This window comes from Zonotrichia albicollis, chromosome 2, assembly GCF_047830755.1.
Source record: "Zonotrichia albicollis isolate bZonAlb1 chromosome 2, bZonAlb1.hap1, whole genome shotgun sequence".
Taxonomy (NCBI): Eukaryota; Metazoa; Chordata; class Aves; order Passeriformes; family Passerellidae; genus Zonotrichia; species Zonotrichia albicollis.
The window spans coordinates 63,213,851-63,240,249 of NC_133820.1; the positions used below are offsets into that span (position 1 = coordinate 63,213,851).

General features: G+C 35.4%; 1 protein-coding gene across 10 annotated transcripts in view; it reads left to right on the top strand.

Moving 5' to 3' along the window:
• NBEA (neurobeachin) overlaps positions 1 to 26,399 on the top strand; it is a 457,716-nt gene that overhangs the window by 355,929 nt on the left and 75,388 nt on the right. For all 10 annotated transcript variants that reach the window (XM_074535327.1, XM_074535328.1, XM_074535333.1 and 7 more), the window contains 4 exons: positions 1,593 to 1,710; positions 2,589 to 2,691; positions 8,410 to 8,525; positions 17,155 to 17,267. In XM_074535327.1, the coding sequence (XP_074391428.1) occupies positions 1,593 to 1,710; positions 2,589 to 2,691; positions 8,410 to 8,525; positions 17,155 to 17,267 (450 nt within the window). The remainder of the gene's footprint in view (positions 1 to 1,592; positions 1,711 to 2,588; positions 2,692 to 8,409; positions 8,526 to 17,154; positions 17,268 to 26,399) is intronic.

Consider the following 26,399-nt stretch of genomic DNA (forward strand, 5'->3'; position numbering starts at 1 on the left):
TCCAAGCTGTGTTTAACTGGTGTGGGAAGCTGAGGTGAATGGAACAGTGTCATCAGGTGCAATGTTGGTCTAAGGGTTCTGTCTGTAACTTACCCTCATGTAAACAGTACTGGGGGAACGCTGTGTTCTTCTAACTGGTCTCTATTGAGGACAGAACTAACTCTGAATGCCTTTCCATGTGCTGAAGCACTTTTTTGTTGTTTATGTTATTAACATCCTTTCTGAAATAGACTCATCGTGGTTATGAGAAAAGGCTGTACACCAAGTCCACAAACTGAAATTAGCTTTTTCATATATGGAGACGTGTTACTAACTTGAAGCCATGTCAGTGAAAAGATTGAAGAAATACAATTCCCATTTCCTCAAGCATGAAGGATCACTGACAGCAGCAGCATATGGTGTCCCTAACATTTTCCTGTTCAGAAGCTGGGGGAGGTCATGATTAGGGGAAGTGAAGACCTCAGAGGAGTGAGTAAAGCTCTGAGAGCTGGTGTATGACAGCTTTTGTGTACCTGATGGAGAGCAGAGAAATTCAGTCTCTTCAGTCTGAAACGTTGCTTTAGGGAAGGTGTTCACGATATTTCTTTGTTTCACTGAGACTGCAATTCTCTCAGTGGCTGCAGCCCAGGTAAAGGCACAGTCTACAGAGGCTGGGAAATGCAGATGGGTGTGGTGAGGATCCCCATCCCAAACAAATGATTCCTCCTAGGAGTGCCATGGCAGAGCCCACCTGAGCAGAGGTGCAGGGCTGAAGGCAGCCTGCCAGCTGATGAAAATGATTGGAAAAGAATTGTTCTACAGTGCATGATAAAAGTTAATAAAAATGACATACAATTAAATTGTGTCTTTTTTTGAACATCCAAAACACTGAAAGAAAAGTGAAAAAATATTATTTGATATTAATATCTAGTCTTATGTTAATGCACTTAGTTGAGAAAATTTAAAACAAGAAAAGCAGTGCTAATTTTAAACTATTTTATTTTAAAATATTTTCACATTAAGTTTAAAATGCAAAATTGAAACTGTTAAATTTTGTCCATGGTTTGGAATATTTGTATCTAACTTCAGAAAAATTATTATGGTGACATTCTGGTTTTGCTAATTTTCTTACTTATTCATAGAATGAGAGGACTTGTAATTTATGACTCTGGAATGGATGTGAATAGCAAGTTGTATTATTTTGGTTGTTCTTTGCACAAGGCAGCCTCAGAAGTAAATCTGGTATCTGAAAGATAACTGACAGCTGTGTCATGCACACTGTTGGAAGAAGATAAGCATAATTTCAAGTGTGTCTGTTTCCCTGTACTTGTTTGTAGGGTTTGAGGTTTTGGTGTTTTTGAGGAAATTAATTTGATGCAACATATGAGAATTAGATCTTAGGAGTATCAGGTTACAGTAATTGCTGATATTCTTCTAACAACAGGAACTCCTTTTTTTGCATTTTTTAAAAACATTTAAGTTTTTTTAAGTCACTGGTTTTAAGTGTTAAGGGACACGATGAGCTTGATTGATGGGTAAAATTTCCTCTGTTCTTATATAATATTTTATCAAAAAATTCCTGCTAATAACTCTCACCTTGACTTTCTTTAAAGGTCCTTGCCTATACTGAAGGCCTTCATGGAAAATGGATGTTCAGCGAGATCCGAGCTGTTTTTTCAAGACGTTATCTTCTCCAGAACACAGCTTTGGAAGTGTTTATGGCAAACAGAAGTAGGTCAAAATTTATACTTGTTGCATAAAATTGTGCTAGTGGTTATTTTGTGCTTTATTTATATTAAAAGGAAAATTCTGTGCTTCCTTTGATAAAGTGCTTATGTCCGTTCTATAATGCTTCCTCTCATATGTGCTCAGTGCAAATTTTATTAAAATCAATCATCTAAATCAATCTCACTGCTTCCTGTCCAGCAGTGAGATTTATTTACAGAACCAGATCATTGCAATTGGTAAATTCTTCAGATGTTGGACAGGATATTTGCTTTTTCAGTTGTCTCACCCTTCTCCTCAATTGTCTGTAAATATTTTAGTGGAACATATAAAAGGATATTTCTTTTCCTAATTAAAAAAGGAATTAAAGTTAAAAAGTACCAGAGCAATAAATGGATCTACTCGATTTTCTGTATCTGCTACTCTGAATCACAGTTCACTGACTGGTGAGGTGTGTAGTGGTCTTTTGCCCTCAGGATCTCTGATGAAAATTTTGATTTCAGCTGGAGAGGGAATTGAACAATTCCTTATTCCTGGCTGTTTTAAGGCACTAGTTAGAAGAGCAAATTCCATGCCAACTAATGAACAGCTTCTCAGCCTGATAAGAGATTTTATGGGTTAATAGTAAAGTGTTGCTCCTCTGAAGTAAACAACACTCAGGTCTTCTGCAAAATGGGAGACAATGCTAAAATGTTAGCCAGCTAATTATACATAGGTGTGAAGAATGTCAGGAATTTCTGTTGTACCTTGGATCCCCAGGAGGATAAAAGTGGAACTGACTTCTCTCCCCAAATAAAAACCTGAGCATTTTAAAAATACATGCAGATTAAGAAACAGACTGCTGCAAATGTTTTACTGGTACATATTCTTCTTTCTTCATTTAGCTTCTGTTATGTTTAATTTTCCTGACCAAGCAACAGTGAAAAAAGTTGTGTACAGCTTGCCACGTGTTGGAGTAGGAACCAGCTATGGTTTGCCACAAGCCAGGTAATTTAATTAACATAGTTTTTATATTTTGTGTTTATTGTATTATACAGTTGTTTGTTTTTTTTTTTTTTTAATATCAGTGCTAAAACATTCCTGTCAACTCTAGATTTTCTTTTTCTTAAGGTTAGTATGAGAAACATTACCCTTTACTTACTATATGGCCCGTTAGTATATGGAATAGAAGTTAAAGAAGTAAGAGATAAAAAAATAAAAGAAGTAAATTAGATAATTAGATTTTTTCCTTTTCAATTACAGGAAATAAGCACCTTCCATCAAAAATACTTACACCTTATCTCTTCAAAGTCTGGTTCTAAAAATGTAGAATCAAATGTTCATACTTGCTGTGATTTTATGCAGGATGTGAAACTGAACTTGACTAGTTTTTGTGTTTGCTGAATGTAAATAATTTTATATATATATGAATGTGTGGGATTTTACTTCATTTCTTATCAGCATAGTGGCTATTTTGCAATTTTCAAATTTCTTCCTTTCATTAGTACAGTGCATTCTTCTTCTTTTCTTTCCAAACTGAGGACCATATATATTTTTGAAAGAACAATTAAGGTTGAGTTTTGGAGATTTTCACATACTATGGCCAACTACAGTTTTTGTTCCCTCATCAACATCAACATCAAATCAGTCTATGGCCAGAAATAAGGCTGCAAATTGTCAGATCTTATATTATAAAAGTATTCCTGTTTCAGGGAGAGGTGAGATGATTTTCATGCATATTTCACTGTGTTAGAGTGGGGACATTTTTTGTTTGTTTTTCAGTTCAGGATTAATTTCTGGTCAGAATGAGACAGAAACAAATAAATATGAGGGAGCGAGGAAACAGCATGATATTAACAAAATATGGTGCCTTGGGCTCAGACCCCCATTTGGCTTGATTTGGCCAAAAAGCAGATGACTTAATCTTCAGTGTAGTGTCTGGGATGTGTCTTTCTCTATGTCATTTCCTGCGAACTAAAACTTCACATTGTCCTTGTTTTATTCCAGTGCAAAATGTGGAAATACTCTGAAGTGTCAAAGCATTTGTAGAATTGGAGAACTGTTTCATTCCCAGATGAACATCATTCCCTGTCATGAGCCCAAGAGTCTCATGATACCTAAGGCTTGATCTCCTAAATGTGCTGGAGTCTTTAGGCAAACTGCCAAATTTCTCAAGTTTTCAGTGAGATCAAGGCGAAGTTGGGGCATTTATTTGGAAGGCGCATCTCGTTAATATTTGCATTGTTCTTCCATATACTAAAGTTAACGGAAATGCTGTCTCTAAATGGAAAGTAATAGCATTCTTTTCTGAAATAGAAATGGCCACATGTTCTAGCACAAACAAAATGCAAATTTCTCAATCAGAATTTCATATTTACAGTGACATTTTTCTACTTTTGAAATTCATATCCTTTGTGCATTATTCAGTGAATAATTGTCTGAAAAAGTTTGTTGATATATAATTATTTAGAAAAGTTTCAACTTCAATATAATATGCACTTATTTCCATACCTTTTTGATTAAAGTTCAATTTGAATCAAAAATGGGCTTGCTAGCCTTCAGAATATATCTGGCATATGGTAGTGAAGTTATTTTTCTTTCTTTCTTTTTTTTTTTTTTGGTGTAATCAGTGTATGATTTATGCATAATGAAAACTCCATAATCATGGTTCTTTTTCTTTTTTTCCCCTGTCTGCATACCCTTATTGTCTTCAGTAGGATTGCAGTGGAATAACTGAGGGGAAATATGGCTCTATAACTGCCCTGTAGTTAATCTTTTGTTAATGTTAGAAAATAGTTTTCTTCCTGTGAATATGTTGGCTCTGGAATGCTAATTTTTAAAATTATGCTTATTTGCATAACTAAAATAAGGTGAAATTATACTGAGTAACCAAAAGGAACTGCTATATTGAGTAAAGCATTATCTTTTTTTTTATCATCACAGTTTTCCAGATTAAGTTGTACCTTAAAATATCTTAACAAAAGAATATCTTTCTGATTGTTTTGCTTAAGTTCTTTAGTTCTATTTCTGCAAGTAATATTTCCTCTCTGATACTACTCTGATAAATGTCACCTAGATTTAATTACAGTATCATAAAGGCTTGCACTCATGGTGGAACATTCCAAAGAAGTAAATTACTTTTAATGCAGTACATGGCTTTTAAGTGTATTTCTGTTTTCCTGGTGAAATCCTGGAATTAAGAAAGGTGAAAGGAAGTAGAAGTAAATAGGAATATTTATGATCTAATAGCTCAAAGGATTAGAAGCAGGTGAACCATCATGACTTCCAAAGACTCTACAGACCTGCTGTTCAGAGCAAGTCTTTGGTTTGCCTCTGCTGCCTTTTGAAACAGCTTGTTTAATGATTTGATTCAACAGAGTTCAAGCCTGTCCTTAATGTTACAAAGAAGTAATTACATCCTTAAAATAAGTCGCATGTTGAAGACTTCAGTCTGATTTAGTAATCAAGTTAGTCTGTCTTTGATAAATGCATTTTCACTGTTTCTGAAACATGTTGCATTGATTGTAGTTTCCTCATGACCTTGCCAAATGATACAACTGGGCAAACAATGCTGTGTCTTTTAACTTCTGCAGCTCCATCTGATTCTACACAGGTAGAATAATATCCACTTTTTTAGCATGGTATTATCAGACTACTTTTTATTATTCTAACCCCTCAGGTGTTAGAAGGGACACACACATTACTGAGGGCAGCATCACAGCTCAGAAACTAGCTGTGAGCTGCCCCATGGTTTCCTAGCATAGTGAGATCAAAGAATTGGTAAAAGACACAGTATCTTTGCCTCTAAAGATACTGACACCTTCCCCTGAAATTCTGTGGGCTATTAAAGCATTAGAGAAAACAATGAATTCAGTTAATAAAACCAAGAAATTAAAATGATTTTTTTTCTAAAAAAAATGTATTTTGGCTGTTACAGTAACTATATTCAACATCAGCTCAGTTCTGCCGTGTCAGCAGCTTGGTCATGGATCTCTATATCTCAATACAGCTGGTTGCAGAGGTTGAATTTTGTGAAGGGAGAGAGGTATAAAAACTAAGATTTTATGCCATCAAAGTATAAAACCCTTTTTAGAACCTTGATTAAGATGATTGTTGATGAGTTTTTTGCCTTTCCTTGGGAAATTACTTTCCCAAGTCTTTATTTTTTTTTCTCTGTACAGGAGCTACACAATACATGACATCATGCAGGTGCAAGACACTTAAATATTTTTGTATGAGATTGTATTGTATCTAACTAAATTAAAAGTGACTGTGAAAGGGGGTGTGTCATATTCCACATATAGAATATATAACATCCCTTCCTTCACCAAAATAGCCTGAATTGTTTTCTAAATAAATTTAAATGTATAAAAATTGAAAAATTGGATCATTCTGTTGTACATCAGAGTCTTCTGCAGTTCTCATTTTGAGTAGATATTTTGTGGTTCTCTAGAAGCAAAGGAAGCACATTCATTTGTGCATCTTCATATTGGTGAAGGCATATTGAAGAAAGAAATAGTTTGATCAAAGTTGGGTGGTTTTAGCAAAACAGAAAACAGTGGGTCTTCCTGTGTTAGCTGAAACAAGCAGGTGTGGAACCAATTTATTGTGCATAATTTCTTCCAGTCTCTGTTGAAAAAATGTGAGTCTTTCAAACACGGTAGATAAGGAGTAAATAAGGATGTTTTTAGTATATTTTGATTTTCTGTAGAGTTCACTCAAATCAGGCATTCAAATGCAAAGTCCAGCACTTGACAGTTTATAGATTTTTGAGACTCCCTAGGAGATTGTGAATAAAGTCTGAAAGCAGCTACTAAGCTGATACATAAATGTTGTTTTGTCATGGAAGGAACAGTAAGTCTGTGACATAAATGCTTTGTAAATTTAAGGATCTCTTTAGTATTTTTATTTTCTATGTTTATTAATTTGCATGTAGCATTAGTCAGAATTTACAGGAAAATACTTGTCTTTGAGAGTTGTACTGTAAAAGTAGTTGTTATTCTAGGAAATGCAATATTAAGTATGATTACATTTGTATATTTCTTTAGATAAATTGTTTCATAAGCATTATAGAAACAACTTTAAAATATTTTGCATTTTCTCCTGTGTACTAGTAAAGTGCATTTTTGTTTGGTATCCTGTAGTCTAATGTAAAATAAGGCTAGCCAAGCTGGCAAGACCTAACACACTGCTATTTGGGCAAACAACCTTGCACGGTCATTTTTGTGTGCCCAGTTTTGGAAACTGAAATATGGCAGACATTGACAACTTACGCACTGGCAATTTAGACAAATAATTGTAATTACAGTCACATGCCAATACTCACTCATCCTTTCTCTGGAAATAGAGTTTAGTGCATCTCCAGGAGTATGTGCCTGTATCTGTAGAAGTAGGTGGTTCACATTTTTGTAAACACTGCGCAGTTTGACACCTTGTATATTAGTAAGTTTTAAGAAGATACTCAGCTTCCAGAGTCCAAAACTAACACATAGTGTGCCCAGGGTGCAACTGAAAGCTGAAGCATTGGTTGTCCCTATTTGATCTTGATAAGTTGTGTAAATACTACCACATACATTCTTCAAATTCATTGAATTCAGACTACCCATTTGAAATTGTCTTTTTTATTGTTGATGTTCTTAACAGGTATAAACATTTCTCTATTCTTATACATTTCTAAGATCTAAATTTCTTCTTAAAAAAGTATCTGAGGAGATGAATTTATTTTCTTTTTAAAGATTTCCTTGTCTTTCTCCTTTTTTTAAGGCAAGTACTATTTTCTCTAGAAATGAGTTTTGAACAATGAGACTGCTTTTTCCTGTTGCAGATTTTTTTCTTTAATGCATTAGTCTAGACTGACTCTAGTCTCCTATGTTTTACCAACCAGGGACAGTATATACAATGGTTAATTTAAGACTTGCTGCATGGTATTTGTTTGTTGTGATGTTGTCAAATTGAATATAGAAGAGTTGAGGTTTTCTGCTTTTTTCTTCCTTGGCAAGTAGTTTCTCTTTTATCCAGCCATGTAAGTTTCAAAAAATATGTGGAAAATGAGTATCGTAGACACTCCTGCTCCTCTTTCAAATTTGAATGAAATGCAATTTAAAAGTCATTATGAAGAGACAGGCAGATGAACATGTGAGCAGATAACTGAGTAAAATTTGTTTCTTTCAGAAACCAGGCTCTAAATAGAAATCTTCAGGCTTGCTGGGATTTAGGAAAGAATCATGGGTAGTTGACCATAGAGGAGGTGCACAAATTGTGTAATAAATATAGTCAACCTGTGTGATGGAAGTGTATGTCACTTTAATCTATCACTCACTCACTTAATGAATTTATCTCAATATATCCTTTTGAAATTGATATATTGAATTTATCTCAATATATCCTTTTGAAACAGGGACGTGGTATTCCTCTTTTATTCCTTCTGGACAAGCCTGGCACCAGGAGGTCTGCAGTTTCTTTTAATCCCAGTATTTTAACCAGATTCAGAATAAAATAAACCACAAAATATAATATTCTGATTTATTGCAATGCTGTAGTAGAGATAAAATAAAACATAGTTCCTAATTTTAGACATTTCTGAAATAAGGGTAGTAGTGTCTTCTTGACTTCATTAAATGAAATAGCCTCTGAGACAACCTGAAATTAATCACACTAAAAATGTTGTCCTACATCTTAACATTTAATGAGACTCTTAAAAAATCATTCTTTAAATGCATTTCCTAGGAGAATCTCTCTGGCCACACCCCGACAACTTTATAAATCCTCCAACATGACTCAGCGCTGGCAGAGACGGGAGATATCCAACTTTGAATACTTGATGTTCCTCAATACTATAGCAGGTAAGGCTTCTGCCTCTTTAATCCCTCATAATATGTTTATGCTTGTCAAAGTCCTAAGCAACATGACTCGATAGAATACATTCATCCCACTAGAATTCAGCTGCAGCTTTGTGATATATTCTGAAACACATACACACATTACATTTTATCAGAAAATGCACAGCCTATCATGGAGACTTTAGATTCATGTATTGCTGTGGAGGCTGTTCCTTGCTCCCCTTCTGCCATTTCCTCTGCTGACAGCTTTGTCTGAAGCTTTATTAGAGTCAACAAACCATTGCCAGAGAGTGTCTGGAAATAATAATGGGAAAATGTAATTTCGCTACTTCATCATTCTCAGCAACAGCAACTAGACAGCAGAATAACAACAGTATTCTGCCTAGTACAGATGTCACCTGGATTGTGGTATGATTAGATTACAGCATCTTTTCTCATTTAGTTCTTTGAGATGAAATATAATATCAGATTAGGTATTTAAAATGAGAAATAACTGCCATAGACATCCATTTGTTATTGGCAAAAGAAGAGCTTTTCTGGCAATTGTCATTAATTAAACATTCAGGAAGATATTACTCCTTTCACCTTTCCCTTTTCTATGTGTTAACTCCAGTGTTAATTTTAAATGTAAAAAGCAGCAGTTTTCTACACCATATACAGAGATTTCCAGGAGGTTGTCTACTATTATGATTCCTGCCTGTAGCACACATGCTGCTTATGAACCTGCCTGTGGAGAGCCTCATACAGACATTTCACTTCAGTGAGCTTTAATTTGAAACCCAAATTAAATTCCACCAGGCATCACTTTGTACTCCAGTGTTACAACTCTCATCTTTACTTGGTCCTGACTCTTATGCTCGAGGTTATCCTCAGGCCAGACATAAGACACATGTAAGTGTGAAACCCAAAGGTAGCACTCGTTATGCTGACCAGTCTGGGGACAGTCACTGCACTCTTCCCAGTAGGGCAGTGGCAGAATTCAGGAGCTGTCAAACTCACTTGCTTTGAACCCTCAGGCTTTGGCCTCTGTGCTTAGCTGGTAGTCACCATCCATGCATCGAGTCTAACGGATGTTAATAAATGTGTCATCAACTTATCCCAGTGTGATATACAAGTGTTACCACTGAACAGTTGGAAATCTGAGGGCATGTTTACCTTGTGCAGTGGAGCAAAAAGCAGAATCCCTGAAACTACTGGAGATCAGGGCTGGAAAGTCCATATGGTGAAGTCCAATGCAAGTCACCAGTTTGGTTCCCAAGCATTTTAGCTGCGGTCCCGCAGATCTCTGCTGGAGGAAGGAGCCCTGCTGAGTGTTTATTGCCTCTGGTGCAGTGCCAGAATGCCTCTGTCCTGCTTCTGGACACTGGCCTGTCTCCAGCTGCTCTGTGCCTCTCACGCATCCGCTGCCCTTCTAGTGATGAGGAAATGCAGGCAGACCCTTGCCGGCTCTCTGGCTGCATCACCTGAACTTGGAGGATTTACTGGAGAACTGGGAAGTTAGCCTAGGTCCCCTCAGTCCTTGTCCAATACATTACCAACAAAACTGTCCTTTGCTGGTAATTTCCTTTTTGTGTATTCATTTCTTCTGTGAGCAGTGAATTTAAGGTCTTTGAATGAGAGTAGACAAGAGGCCATTTTTATATAATTTTTTTTCAAAGTTTTTAATCAGTTTAAAACTCTAAGGTCATTATTTTTTAGGTACCTCACCAAAGCATTCAAACCTGGAAGACAGCGTTATGTCTGAAGTCAATTAGAAATTGCAGTAACACACTAAAATATCTCAGTTAACAAGATTCAGCCTGAGAAGATTCTCTCAGAGTATCTCAAAGGTCTCAACAAAAATATTTTTTTACCTGTTTTTTGATACTAGTGCTACTGGGCAAGTTTTATAGCTGAACACTTGGGGTGATTGCATGAGACAGGATTCTCTTAAGGCCATTTAGTGTCACTCATCTGCTTTATAACAGGATGGCTTGATATTAGCATTCCATGTTCCACCTGCTATGGCCAAGATTTGAAGGATTACTGACTATTTGTTATTTTTGGTGTGTGTCCATGAATTTCTGTCCTGTTTGAAAAAAAATGTTTGGTCACTACCCCTAGAAGTCTCTCTCTCTGACTCAAGGCATTTAATTTCTAGCAGATTTATTGGTATCAGTCTCTTACAGATAACCCTCATTTGTTCATGTAATCTCAGGATTGCATAGGTTAATTGCATAGGATGCCTTGCTCATTTCACATCATTGTCTACCATCTCATAAAATCTTTCAACAGTATGTGATTTAAAAAAAAAAATTAGAATAAAATTTATCCTTGGTAGCTGAACTTGCCAATGACACACACAAAACCTTTTCTGAAAATAACACCAGAGAATGAAAGCTGACTGAAACTCAACAGGCAATTCTACACATGACAGTAAGGTCTTTATTCTAGTTTGGAACAAAATCCAAAGTTTTCCAGCTTTTTGACAGAGGTAAAAAAATCCCCTCAAGTTATTTTTTGGAAGTTCAACCAGGTTCTTTAGTTTTAATGAAGTCTGCACTTCATCTAGAAAGCTCAGTTCCAAAAACTCATGAAGTACTTGGGGATATTTGCTAAGAATCTCCTCATAAAGTTCATGGCAAGGCAGAAACCCACGCACAGCAGAGTGCACATGAGCTCGAAGTCTGGTCACTGGGGAGAAAGTTTCGAAGAAGAAATATATGTTAGAAAGTCTAGAAGTTCTCACATCCCCAAGCTGATCCTGGCTCCACCATTGCATGGCCTTGTACCACCAGGGCCTGAGATCTGGGAAACTGCAGGGTTGGGAGCTGTGAGGCTCTGAGTGACACCACTGCTTTAACAGCTTTGCCTGCATTTCTCTAAGTCTTTTTGAAAGCTGTTCCTCAAAAATATTGCCCTTACAACAAATAAGTGTTTTCTGATAAAGCACTAACAAAATTAATAACTCTACCAGAAATACAGTACTGGAAGCGAAGAACCTCTACTACTTGTTGTCCTGGTTTTGATAACTGCCCAAGTACGCCTGTATTAAACAGACACAAAATCTTATATGCACTGTAGGCAGGAACTTCATCAGTCAGAAGAAAATACAGAATTTTCTATTTTGTAGACAAAAATAGGCTACTGAATATACTTGTGACCTCCTTTCCTAAGTAAAGATGTATTTTCTTTTCTTTCTTCTTGGAAATCCAAATTCCAATTACAGTCCTAATTATACTCTTTTGTAATGAGATTCCATAAGAAATATCTCCTTATAAGTTACAACTTCTCTGCCAGTAATTGTTAGTGTAGCAGCAATGACCTAGTTTTAGTATATAACTGTTTATTTAAGCAGCATCTTATTCTCTAATGGTATTATTGTTTTCAGCTACTGAGAAATAGATCCATCCTCTGTTTTTTTTTATTCATGTCATTAAGCTCCTACTGGCTTATTCAGCAAATCTGAGTTGTAGCTTAGTCAGAAACATGGAGGTTTGACACTTAAGAATTGTGGATTATCTGCTGGTAAGTGAGTGATAAGTAAGGTCACTTCACTGTTTTCTCATCCAAATAGAGGTCCACTAATAAAGTGGTTTAGCACATCTTTTTCCCATTCTTTGTAGCTTCCTTTTTTTCTTCCAACAGTGCTTAATTAGTCTCTAGCCCTCTACAAAAGAGTAAGAAAGCACTCATGTTTCTTTGTTATCCTCCTCTGAAGTTACACAAGAAGCAGTCACCTTGGAAGAGTGATGTTCAGAAGTGAGGGCTCTGACACCAGCTTATTTCTCCCATTGTGACATCATGCTGCCAGGTCCTTTCCCACAAGAAGTCCTTTGCCTCTTTATTAATACTGTTAATTACACAGACTGGTTGGTGTCTGTACAACAGAACTACTGAAATAAATACATTAATCTCTTTTTAAATCTCTCTCTGGTTTTCTGTTATGTTTGTCCTGAGAAGCATGGCCCCTGGCTGTTCTATAGGTCCTTAATATTTGAAGTATGCTCTTGAAAAAAATCCATCGTTCTATAACATTTTCTTCAATTCTTATGTCATCCTTTTACCCCCTAGAAACATTGCTATGCTTCATGTTTAGATTAATTGTTTCTGCTGTGATCTGTGCTCACAGATCTTATATGCCGAATAACTTTCTACTTCAGCTCTCAAAAGTCTCTCTTTCTTGATCATTTCCTATCCAATCCTATGTGTGATTGCTGACACTTGCACTGGCCTGATGTCTCGCTGCAATTTCAGTTCAAAATCTCTCTCCATCTTCAAAATTCTAAAGCCTTATTTCAACCTGTTTCTCTGGCCCCCTAGTCAGCTATTTTCTCACCTCCCTCTTCTGTTTCCAAGCTCTTCACCTCTTTCTTGCCCTCTTTTCTGACTCCTGCATATTTCATCATGTTTACAGCTCTGGGCTTTCCTCCCAAAGGTAAACACTGCACTCTGCTACTTATCAATCAGTCTCAGTGTTATACTCTCCATGGCCCTGGTTTTTGTCCTGGCTCTGTAGACATAACCCTTCCTGGTCACCTTCCCCCTTCTCCCTCTACCTGCTTCATTCTCAGACATCCTTTTGTTTTTGCTGTGATTATACTAATTGTCCTCTCTGTATGGGACCAGCATATATGTCAACTGAACCCTCTGGGTGATATAGGAAACAAGTAATTTTTACTATTCTCAATTAAAAGATTATTAAAAAGAGTGCTTAAAAGTAATCCCACTACAGCAAAAGGTATCAGGAGGAGTGGGAACAAGAAGTTGTTTTTTAATATCATTGCAGTGCTCACTGTTTTAGCTAGAAGTCTAGATTTCAAATCCATTTCTCAGTATTTAACTAATTTCTGCTGTTCAATTTCAAATTGCAGTACATTAAATGTGTGCTTGCATTTGTATTTATTGGAATTTTAATTCTTTTAAATCCTACATGCCACTGCTTTTAAAAGAAATGAAGAATAATTGCATCCATAATTTTCGTGAGTAATTTCTTCTAGTGGAAAGGGATTATTTTTACAGGTTTATGGAAAAAAAAAATTACATCCTCAATTAGGTAATAAATTCAGATGAACTTCTTCCCCCTCACCTTTTTTTTTTTTTTGCCTGCTTAGCATTTTCCACTTTTTTACTCTGTGATGTACAAGCCCTCACTGGTTAATTATGTATATATTTAGCTACTGCATGTGTTGGGCTTATTATTGTCATCTAATTAGATGTAACTCGAACTACTTACTTCTAGAAAAATCATTAAAAATTCTTTCCTAATGACCTAGAGATGACAAAATGTCTGTAAAGTGTGAAGAAGCAGACAAGCACAGGAACATCGCTCTTAAAGAGTGTTAATCCAGATGCTGCAATCATCTAATTAAACAATATTTTGCTGTCATTAACATTTTCACCAAGGAATTGCAGTTATAATTTCTTTGTCAGCTGTCTCTAGCTCGCTTTACCTTAGAAACTAAAGTGCCATATAAAAACATTAAATTGGATGGTTTAATTAAAAAGTTTTTTTTTTTAATGAAGAAACATATCCAGTATTTCTGAGATCTCATTTACTATGCCTCATTTTTATTGTTCAAGTAGATTAGTGTCACAGGGCTTGCAATATTTAATATTCAGCCTTTAATATTAATCTCTGTAAGCCTACTTGAGGGGAAATCTGAAGGCTCTGAAAAGGTGTAGGGACTACCAATAGTCATACAGGTTTATGTTCTATATTTATTTAGCTAAAGAAAGGACCAAATAATTCTTGTTGGAAGCAGCATCAATTGATGAGATGGCTAAGCATATGCATCTGCTGACTTTTCTCTGAAAATAATCAATTGTGAAGCCAGAACAGATCAAGACAGCATTTCTAATAACGTGAAGCCACTAATATTTATGCATGTTTAGAATTAGGGATTTGTAATCCCATTATAGGCCTAGATCACTGTCCTCCGCTCAGATAAGTACAGATGTGTGGTCTTACCTTGTGGGTTTGGTCTCCTTTCACAATTTAAATTAGGTTCATCTTCTTGAGTCAGTTTTATTTGTTGATATTAAGGAGGAAATTGTTGAGTTGAAAAAAATAAATCACTAACTTTTTTATTAAACAAATTAAGAGCTATTCTTAGTAGTTCTTATCTTCATAACTAAAACATGTTTTATAAAAATTGAAGAAGGACAAAAGAGAATATTTTAAATTTTTTCACAAGTCTTATATTTATCAAATACATAATCTTGAAAGCTTCATTATTTGCAACTTATCCTACCTAAGCTGAGAGAGAAGCTGCAATAATTTCTCACTGTGAGGTAAAAAAGAGGAGTTACTGCAGTGTTCTGACATGGAGCTAATGTCACATGATAATTTCTTCATTTGTCTATACTATAAGTAACCCCTCAGCAAAAGAGCCTGCAAGGCTCAGGATTGCTTTTTTCTTTTCCTTTTTCCTATGATTTTCGCACATGGAATGGGAACTAACAGTAAAAATCTTGTTGACTGAATATTGACATTGAATTGATATGAAATTAATGAAATAAGTATCAAAATTAAATGAAATCACAATATGAAAAAATCTCAATTTCAAAATAAAACATAATTTTGTATGACCCTACATTTCCTTTCAAAATTTTGCAAAAGTATGTTCTCACTTTTTAAATACTTCTCTAAAATAGTTACAGTTGAAGATATTTATTACTGTGAGCTCTTTTCCATACAAATTTTGATTCTGCGGAGTCTTCATTTTTGCTTATGCTTTGTAATGGACTAGAGTCCTCTCAGTCATTCTCTTCCTGGATCTCAAAGTTCTTTTAGTCTGCTCTCTGCATAAGGTCAAATGTCTTTCTATTGTGAAAGCTCTTGCATGCTCTTCTGCTAACTTAAAGATTTTAATGGTGAGAAAAACTTTTATTGTATGAAGCGATAGTTTTATAGAGGCCTTATTTTAAAGCACCCTAAATTTAATCATCTCAAGGAATTTTACAAGTCATATGCAATTAGACCCTTGCCAAAGAAAAAAATAATATTCTGATTTGAAGGATGTAGAAAATTAGGCAGATTTGTCTTCCTTCAAAGCATATTGAGCCCCCTCCCAGAAGTCTAAAAGAATAAATATTCTAGCAGAGCATACCTTTCCTTTTCCTCCCTTACAAGGATAAATTCTGGTATACTTCTTGATATGGTTGTTTGACACATTCTTGTTCTGTCCTAGAGTTGTTTTGCATTCATTCGTTCGTTCGTTCGTTTGTTCATTCATTGTTGATATTAAAGAAGTAGTTTTGTTTCTATCCATCTTTATTTGTGTATGTAGTGCGCAGTACTGGAATTGCTTTCTTGACAAAGTGATATTTGCGCCTTAATTTTTGTTTTTTGCATTCTTGTGAACATCTATGTTTTCAGAGTGTAAAAATGAGGACACACAATTATTAAGAATATGCACTTCTCCTGTATTCAGTGAAACTATGTACGAAATAAAAACATGCTTTTTGTTCATCAGCTTCTGTTGAAAAAATAAGGTGTTTGTAGAACAGTGAAAGTTTCATTAAAGCAGAACTGATTTTTTATGGAGAATTGCAACTGCTACTCAGAACAAGGAAGCCTGTGTTTTCCTGTGCCGGGTGTTGTACCCCAGGAATCTGTCCAGAATCTGGAAGGAAGCAGTTAGTGAGACAGGGCTGTAAATCTGCTGCAGGACTGGGAATTGTTAACCTGGATTATTTCAGTCTGCTAATTATATTATATAAATACACACACACATATATTTATGACCTGATTTTGGTTTTTAAGACTTATGTTGCATATTGTGTGGTTCTCACTCTAGCAATAGGATGGACAGTTCTGTACTAAGAAATTTCATTTGCCTTATCACTGAATTGTTAAATTCTGCTAAATACTAGAGAATACAAAAAATAACAGCCTTTCCTAAGCATGTTTTTCTTTGTGATGAATTCATAATTTTTAGTTGATTGCAGTTGAAGATTGTTCTTTTGAAATGGTATCTGTACATGGTTTTTTGCACATTTGAGCTGCTGGGATGACAGCAGTGTTTCTTTTATGATTGAAAAGAGTGGCCTGGGGTAGTCAGCTCTGTCTTTTACATGAGATAACTATTTTTTAATTTTAAAAGTGATTAAAAAATAGTGTTGCAGCAAAAATGAGTTTCATCACTTTGATTCCACAGTTGCCATGGAATCTCACCATTTCTTCAGTGAAGAACCATAGGGAATGATAGATTAGCATGGACTATCTAGGATAGACCTAGATTTGCAAACCTCAGATTTTCCCCCTTGCTGTTTGGAGTCTCATTTTATCTTTGCCAGCTATGATACTTCATGAAGTTTCTAGGAAACAATAGTCAAGTTCTTTTGAATTTCTACATTCATGCTATAAAAATATTTTAATGGAAATAAAAAAGAAATTTTTATTGGCATATGGTGAATTTAGTTGATCTTAAAAGATACTGTGCTTTTTATATTATTTCAGTTTGTGTTGACTTCTGGTTCAAGATAAGTGCACCTAAATGGCTGCTTTTGTCTGGAAGATTTGGACTTGGTTCTGTCAAAGTGGTGGGAACTGGGAACATGTGATGCAAGAAATGTAACCACTACATTTTTCTTCTAGCTGGACAAGTGGACACTATTTCCTAATTCTTAAAACTTTCTTTTTCAATAGGACGAACATACAATGATCTGAACCAATACCCTGTATTTCCATGGGTTTTAACAAACTATGAATCTGAAGAGTTAGATCTGACCCTTCCAGGCAACTTCAGAGATCTATCAAAGGTATGTTTCATTCTTGTTAAAGAACAGTAAGCCAGTCCTTTTAGAAAGACATTTTGTTTTATATTTATAGTCTGGTTAAGTAAGGTCTTTACTGTAAACTCATAAAAGTCTGAAATAGACGTTTCTATTCTAGAACTATTTTATACTGAGCCTCTATATTATGCTGCTTCCATGTCCCTGACTTATCTGGTTCCAAATCTGCAACTCCTCTGTACCTTCTGACTTATGGAACATGAGTGCATCAGATCACTCGATCTCACTAATTATGCCTCTTAGTTTATAAAAACTGATCATTTGGAAGTAAAAAGTTTGGACTATATTTCACTTTCTTTTGCAGTGTCTAGAATAGTAATATAGTATCAGCATCTTCTTTTGATTTAATAGTTAGTAAAGGGGTATTTTGTATTTTAGATCCTGGAGTATCTGATCCTTATTGTTATTTGTTGGGATTTTTTCTGTCCAAGCTGATTTGGGCACTTAATGTTTTACAAAAAAAAAAAAAATTCTAGCATTTTTTTTTCTCTAATGACACCACATTGTGATCAATACCCAGCTCTGGTACTCTAGTTGTGTTAACAGATTGCAGAGCAGGTCTGTCCTGGCCAAGCATAGCAGAAACATATGGAGACGCTCTACTTTTGGCCAGCTAAAATACAATAACAAAAGAGTCTCGAAACCAAGCGGTGGAAAGTAACATTCCTGTTTACTATCAATTAAGAAAGTGTATGCACTCTCTTGCCAGTAAAGGTGGCAAGTCCTGCAGCATCCCCAGTGTGAGGTTTCTGTTGTCTGGTGTGTCAGCTTTCTTGCATCCTTACCACAGCTCCTCAGCCAAGAGGGGGAAGTTGCTTGTACACATTGAGTGAGGCTCAAAACCACAGGAAGCTGTCACTCATTGCCTTTAGGAGTGAGGCTGGAGAGGAGAAAATGACCCCCAATGCCTGTTCTGCAGTCCTGTGCTGCAGACCCTGCATTCCCTTCTGCTGCTGGGCAGACATGAGTGTTTCTGGGGTTTGTGCTTTAAGTGTGGATTTCTTTCCTCCTCTCCCTGCAAGCACACATCCTGGGGAGCAATGGAGACATCCTGCCCTGGATATTTGACAGTTTCATCTCTGCTGGAGTGTGCTTGCAGTACCTCCAGATGTGTTGTAACCATTCCTGGAAGCCTGCTTTTGTAAGACGTCCAAAATAATTTGAGTTGGATTTGAATTCATAATAGTGGATCAAGACACCTAAGCTTACACTCCTTTTATTTTCTTAGACAAATAAAAAAATAAATAAGCAAATAAACCCAGAATTTACAGTACATTCACAGTATGCCTCAAAAGGAAATAAATTGCTTGATACTTCCGTTGGGCTATGTAAAACTTCTGACCTTTCGCAGTATTATAGGTATGTTTCACAAATGTGTTTTTCAGTTCTGTAACACCATTGAAATCTGTGCCAAGAACAATAAAAGATCCACAGACATGACTTAAAAAAAGACCTGTGATCATTTTACACTGGCTTGTTCCCTAGCATGTATAAAAGTAGTGCTGGTTTAGAGTTGTTCAGAAAGATAAACCTTTCATTAAGGTGCTTACACTTTTCAAAAACTCTCAAACTCACCTTCTGGATGTATTAATAGCACTGGATGTGGTGAAGTGCAACAAGATTAGACAGTGCCTCATGAGTCCTTTTTTAGGTATTTAGTTTGGTTCAATCCAAATTTTTATAGCAATCTACTAAAATATGTAATTGCTAGAGGAAGTAGTTTGATAGCTGAATAGATGTGTTTTCCTCATGAGTTAGCAAAGACTCATTATGGAATTAGTGCATGTATAGCTTATTAAGTATCACTGTGCTGTTATTACTACTCTCCTCAAAAGGAAATGTAAAATCAAGTCCATGACTATTTATTTTTCATCAAGAATCCATGCAATGTGCACATTTTCTTGCCAATTTGAAAACTCACCAAAAGCTATCAGTGGTTTCCTCTGTAACAGCTAAGGTTTTGACCACTGAAAAGCCTACACAGAACTAGTCAATGAAAATGACCTTTCCTTTCTGGCAATGTCTGGGCCCCATTTATCCCATGGATGTATGAGAAAACACATGTGAAATCTGTAAAGTGTTGTGGAATACTTGAGGATAAAAGGGTTGTGATTGTCAATTTTTTGCAGTGTTCATTATGAAAATATCTGATAGATTTCATTTCACCATGGTTTTAAAAGGAAAAGTAGGTTAATGTTTTATTCTAAAATGCAGTGCCCTTTAGTATGGAATGCTTGATTTGAGTTGTTCAGCATTACTTGCATCCTGTTTCAATTTTTGTGTTATCTGTAAAAATCTTAAAAATTCTAATGTCTCTGAGGTATTACCTTCTCAATTCTGTTTAAATTTTTTATATTGTTCTGTATCTGTGAGTCCCTCCTTTTTATTTTTCTCTCTTGGAGGTGAATCCTGAGTAGCCTGGTGCTTAAAAGCAGGAGTAATTTATTGTAAATATTGAAAGTGATTGTGCTAGCAAGCCTCAGCCAGATCTCTGGGGCAGGTCCACTCAGTATCCTTTTCTATGAGGAGCATCTCCCTTCTGTCAGATTTTGCCCTGCAAGGGAGACATTTTCCTGCAGATTTGATGGCAGATCAGAACCTCCAGCTAAACTGTTGATAGATAAAATCTCCTTTGTCAGTTCCTGACCTTCTGTCTCCCTTTAAATTTAGCCCTTCTTAGTTTCATAAGGCCTCTGTCCTTGCTATTTAGCACTTAATAGTCCTCAAAAAATCTATTGCAATTATTTAGAATTTTAACAATATTGCATATATGGTAAAAGCCCACTAAAGCAATGACATTTAAAGAGAAATCACCTACTATTCTTTGTTTTCTTGGTTTAAAATAGTTTCTGTAATTAAATGTAGGTGCTAAATCTAGCTTTTAAAAAATATTTTGTGTATTCTTGCTCAAAGTTCATACAATACTCCAGTGTCAGTTCTGATAATTAACTACACAATTTTTCAATTTTTTAATGTTTGGCTTCCAGGCTTTCAGTATAAAATATAATACACCACCTTTGTGATATCACAACTCCTAGGTGAACATACATATCAAATGCAATTCATATGATTTTTGGAGATGAAATTAGGGGTATTTGTCTTGCTTAGGGTGTCGGTAATGGAGTAAAACATGGGCTTTTGCATTTATTCCAAACTTAAATATTTACATTCATGCAAAGCCATCTTGAACGTGTAGCTTGTCCTTTCCTTCCATTCCATTTCATTCTGGTTTTATGTGGCACTCCTTAATGTGATATTTTTACATCCAGATGTTACTTGTTCTCTCAGAACAATTATGTTTAAATATTAGTCTGAAAATTCCTCTGTCCTATTTCTATTATGTGTTTGGAAATTCTGTTCTAAAAGCTTTTTGGTTTTTTCTTTTTACATACAGTTATAGATTTAAAACCAGTGTTCATGGGCATGGAATGTGCCAGAGCAGTGGGATATATTGGACCTCTCATTTGATTAGACAGTGTAGGTTCAAGTTTTATTCATTACATATGCAAGGTTAAAGGTTATATTTATTGTTTGACAGGATCAAAAGCTAATGAAAGAGGCTGTCATAGATACATAGATTATCTTTTCTGTATCAAACCATCAGGTGATCTGCTTATTTTCTTCTTTGTTGAGATTTCCTTTAGAAGAATACTTAGGATATTAAACATTAGTCCAGGAAACATGTACACAGCTCTTACTATAAAGTGATTTTTTGTGAGGTTCAAGCCACTGAAAATGTGGTATGGTTTGTTTGTATAAAATTGTATGACTTTTACTCCTAAATTATAGTGAATGTATGGTTTTGACATGCTGCATTGTCCCTGCTCATTAAAGTGTAAACGGGAATTTCTCCTCATTTACTTCCAGTCATACATCCTGTTAAATAAAATGATTTCTTCACCAGGCAAAGTAATACTAATATTGACATGTGTATGAAACATCACACACCCATTCATTGAGTGGAAAAAATTATGTTTTGTTAATATAGAAGATGTTTGACTGATGAGTGGTGATAAGCATAACCACTTTTCCTTATTACTGTGCCATTTCAAGAAAAGAAAGTGATAAAGCCCCAAGGCTTCTAAATGTAATAATGCAAATGAACACATCCAAGTGTGAATATTTCAAGGCAACCACACTTAATAGTACCAAAAATGTATATGCTGTGAAATGGAGTTTATGGGCTTATTAAGATCTCTTAGTTGGAAAAATAAAATAATTTTCTGTAAAATTGTACTTCTCTCTTTATCATATGCGACTCTTCCATCAACAGAAAAACTACACACAATTCAAGCCACACAATTAAGCATGTGCTTTTCTTAAACAAACAGTTCATTTACTGAGTGAAACTCTGGTACTATGAATCTGTGAATGCTCTTATATTTGATATTGTTAATATCTGCTTTTCATATTAGGATGCTGAAGAAAAATCTGTTTACTAATTTGGATAGAATTGCAATTTATTTTTAAGTTTAAAGTATCATCTTAAGACATCCTGTTTTAGGATGCTGTTCAGTGGGTGTTTTTTAATAAACAGCAAGCAGTCAGGAAAAGCTCAGTCAGTTTTCAGCTGGAGCCAGATAAAGCCCCATTCAATATACTTTCATAACAGGCTATAATTTTGTGCAGTACCTCACAAAAAAAATTAAAAAAAAATTTAAAAAAAAGAAAAACAAAACAAAAAACCCCAAAACCCAAACCAAAACCAAAAAAAACCTGAACAGAAGATAAGGTAGCTGGTGCACAAATGAGAGTCAAGTTAAGCAGAATATTTCAGTGGCTAGATAAATGGGATGCTACATTCAGTTCTGCTCCCATGAGAGAATATAGCTCTGTCTGGCAAACAAATAGATATTACATGAACTAGCATAACACATCCAGTGGATATAAACACTAGATAAAAGGTGTATTGACAATATATATTGACTTGTTCAAAGGCCAGATATCTAAAGAGATTAGCCAGGGAAAAAAAGAAGCATGTATTAGTGTGTTTTAATGTTACAGTAAATACTTGTCTTATTTTTAAATGTAAGAAAGAAACATAAAATAAACAAGCAGTAAGTTTTAGTACATCAAAAGTGAAGTGGCTGAATAGGCATTGTCATAGAGTGACCTGTTCTGTTTGTTTGGAGTAAAGAATATCTTATGAAACCATTATGTGGGAAGTTAATTCTACTTAATATGAGTCCTTACAGAGAGAATTTTGCAATAAAAAGACAAATGATGTGTTTGGAAAAAGCATTTTATAAAACATTATGAAAAGAACTTTTAAAATAATGTTTAGAACAATTTATTTTATTCAAATTCAACTTCTGTCTTTGTCTTATGGTTAAGATATGGACTGAGAGAGTATATAGATTGAGCTTTGCCTTTGTATTGTTTGGGCAAGTCATTTTAATCTGTGCACATACCAACAGAATCTCAGTCAAATGGAAATAATATTATTTTCTTCCATTATGTAAAGTTACAGGGATTGATCCATAAATAAATTTTAACTGCATTTTATAGCCATGATATTAGATTAAAACTGAAGTATTTGACCTTCTGGGCTTAGAATGGTATAGTAAAGCTATGAAAAGTGACCAAAATTCCATGTATCCTACACATTTCGCAAGAAATGTGAGAGACTACTATGACTGTAGAACTTGTTATCTAATAGGACCTGTGCCTCATCAGAGTAAAATTGGGTTAGCTGCTAGTTTATACAACTGAGATTTAAGGTGTTTACAGAAACACCTTTGTCTTTATTGAAGGATGAACTCACCATTACCCTGGTTAACAGCATTTCCCCACATGGAAGTTAAAATAACACTAAAGAAGCCAGGGGCAGACCTTGCAGAATTTACTCCCCACTATTTTATTTATGGAGGGTTTTTTTGCTTTCAGAAAGTGCCTGGTCTTTTGTGATACAGAAGAAAGAAAGAGAGATTTGAGCACTTTCCTTTAGCATTTTCAATGTGCATGGTTTCCTGAACCTGGAGAGATGTCCTTTACATTAATGTGCAGAGAGGTGGTTCACATCAGTGTCTCCACGACTGCACAGAGAAGGGAGATCAGGTGTTTCTTGTATTTCTTCACCACAGGCCAGAGATAACTTATGTAAGGCTGAAGTAGAAGGTGCAGAGTTGTGTAAGCATGAGGAGCTCCAGCTCTCCTCCCCAGGCAGTGCTGCATTGAGACACTTGTGCCACTTCTGGGATCCCAGCTGTCATCTCCGCATAGACAGGGCTGTGTTGGCACCCTACCCCCTCTAGAGCAGCTCAGGGACTTCCAGCTCACCTTCCTATTGCAAACTAGAGACAAACCTAAGCAGTCTCCTCATGGACACTACAAACGCTTGTGGAATGACAGAAATTAACCCATGTCTTCCAAGTCCCAGGCTGTCAGAGAGATCACTAGTTCGTCCAATCCAGGATCTGTCCTGAGAAGTTGAGGTGAGATTTAATAGCTGAAGACAAGTTCTTTCTCCTTCCCTCCCTCCCTCCCTCCCTCTCTCTCAGGAAAGGACACCAAAAATGATTCTTCCCAGAGATTTTCCCATGAAAATTGTAGTGTCATGCAAGAACAGAAATGACTCTCATTGGTATTTCACTTAAAGACTCCATTTTATTCAGATGATGCTTTGTGCATTTCGGGATTTTTCTAAAGTAATTGAAAGGGGGGAAAAAAGGTAATGACTCTGAAAAGAATATTGTATGATGGTAATCCAGAATACAAATTTTCAGGTTTATCATTTAGTACAATTAATCATATATGTTCTGAAGGTAGATTATTTTCGGTACTTGTACAGGCATTTAATTATGAAAATGGGAATGCCTGATCTTACATCATTATACCTTTTATCTTTTAAATTGAAGTAACACCTCTCATTGAACAACCTAGAAAACATGATGATATGTTTGCATTAGTATTTTATGACTTTAAAAATTATCATCAAATTGTTGAGAGAAATAACCTTTTTATTCAATACAACAATATTATATTAAAAATGTTATTTAAAGGTACTGATTAAACGACCATTAAAATTTTGCTAGGCTATAAAATAAAATACCTCATAATTATTTTGAGCATCAGTTATACCTCACAGGCCTTGTTACTTAAGTCAATTTACAGTGAATAATGAAAACACATCACTTATTTGATGGAAGACTTCTAACCAGCATCAACTGTGTTTGGAAAGGCCAGGAGTTTTCTATATTTTCAATCTTGTGTTAATCATTATATTTGTTCTCCACTGTGCCTTCAAACCCATATGTACAATAATATGGTGACAGATGACGTCTCTGTTTTCCATAGCCTCAGAATTCACTGCAGCATAGGATAAGATGCACCTTTGTAGTGGAGGGAAGAGATATTCTCAGGGTGTTTCTCCATTACCAAATACAATCTCACCAATTTGTCTGCTATTTTGTGTTCCCTTCTCAGAGGGGGTGGACATTTCATTTCAACAGACTACAGTGTGAATTACTGCTTTAGCTCTTGAAATGTGCAGTTGGGACTGGAATTTTTTCTGCCAGAGAAGTGGATGTACAGTACCTTAATGAGGGTGGTGTCGGCAGGTTCCATCCAGTCCCCAAAGCAACCCAAAGCCTGATATAATTTAGCAAAGTGCACATATATCTGCACAGTTTGTCAGTCTAATGGGAAAGGAATGTCTCTTTCAAGGAGCTGTTGAACAACCATTTTTATGTAATGATAACTTAAAGGCTATAATACTGCCAGTGTGTTTCCTGACACTGGCAGGATGTCTAACAAAACCAAGTATAACAAAAATGCAAATATTTATTTTTTGCAATTGCCAGTATTTGAGAAACGAGCCTGGAAAGTGTTAGGGAATGGCTCATACTTCTCTTTCAAGAATGTTTTGTGAGGTCTTTCAGTGCAGTCTGCACCAGATAACACCAATCCTTTGGGATTACTCAATCATTTTACACATATGAGAAAACTATAAACATCTCCATGACACAGCAAAGTATTAAGCATCCAGAGTGCTTAATGTGAAAAATACTGAAATCATAATGTTTTAAAATGTAAAGGTTCACCAAAGACTGCTATTTCAAAACAAGCTCTAAATCAGAAAATATCATGTTCTATGTCAGCCTTTTAAGCAGCCATCTCAAAAAAATAGCAGTGCTGAAAGAATAAAAAACTTGCAGCTTTAAATTTTTTAGTTACATATCTAGTGTAGTAAAACACAGAGATTTGACCTTGTACTGATATTTCCTTTCCAAATTACTTTGGATTTTAATTCAGTAGAAAAATTGTGCAGTGCAATAAAATGTGAAAATGTTGTTAGCATTTGGTCAAACCCCTTTGCCTATATATTTTTAATATATATTTTTAATACCCTTAATAATATCAATTCTAATTAGACTTTGGTTAATGCAAATCAAGCAATAATTTCAAACTACAATAAGTTTAAACAATTATTTGGTGTGGAAATGTGCTCTCCTCTAAGTATTAAACTCAGTGTTTGTTTAATTTTACTGTAAAATCTAAAACCTGTATTTTCTTTATCCAAGTAACTTTTGCCTCATACAGTAACAAATACTTTTTGCAAAAGCTTCTGAGATAAAGTGGGTTGAAAAATCATAAAAAGCTTGTATTCCTCAAGTAGCGACATCAAAACCAATAGTTCCTACTACTGCCTTACGTCTCTTTTGTTTTTCACCTAATTTGTATAGATTGTCCTTTAAATTTGCTCAGAATGGACTTTGAATTTGTGAATAATTTCCACATTCTATTGTTTTCAAGTACAAAGCTTGTTTGCTTTGTTCCAGAAAACGTGGCTTTGTTCAGTCAGAAAGTACACCCAGTCCTGAGGACTATGCATGGTTTTTAAGTATTTCTGCTTAGGATCACCAGACACAATCAGCAGTTCCGCGTGAAATCTTTTCATCATGAGCCGCGCATTACAAAGTATCCTGTGCGAGCAAAAGTCAGTTTTCATTAGCTGTGTGATTATGGTGAATGGCAGCAAGAGAAATATTAGTTTGGCCTCAATGCATTTTAAATGCAGTTTTAGAAGTCTATTTCCAGAAGAATGTTACTGAACTAATTGGGAAACAACTTATGCTTCAAGAAGGTCTTGAAAGTTTG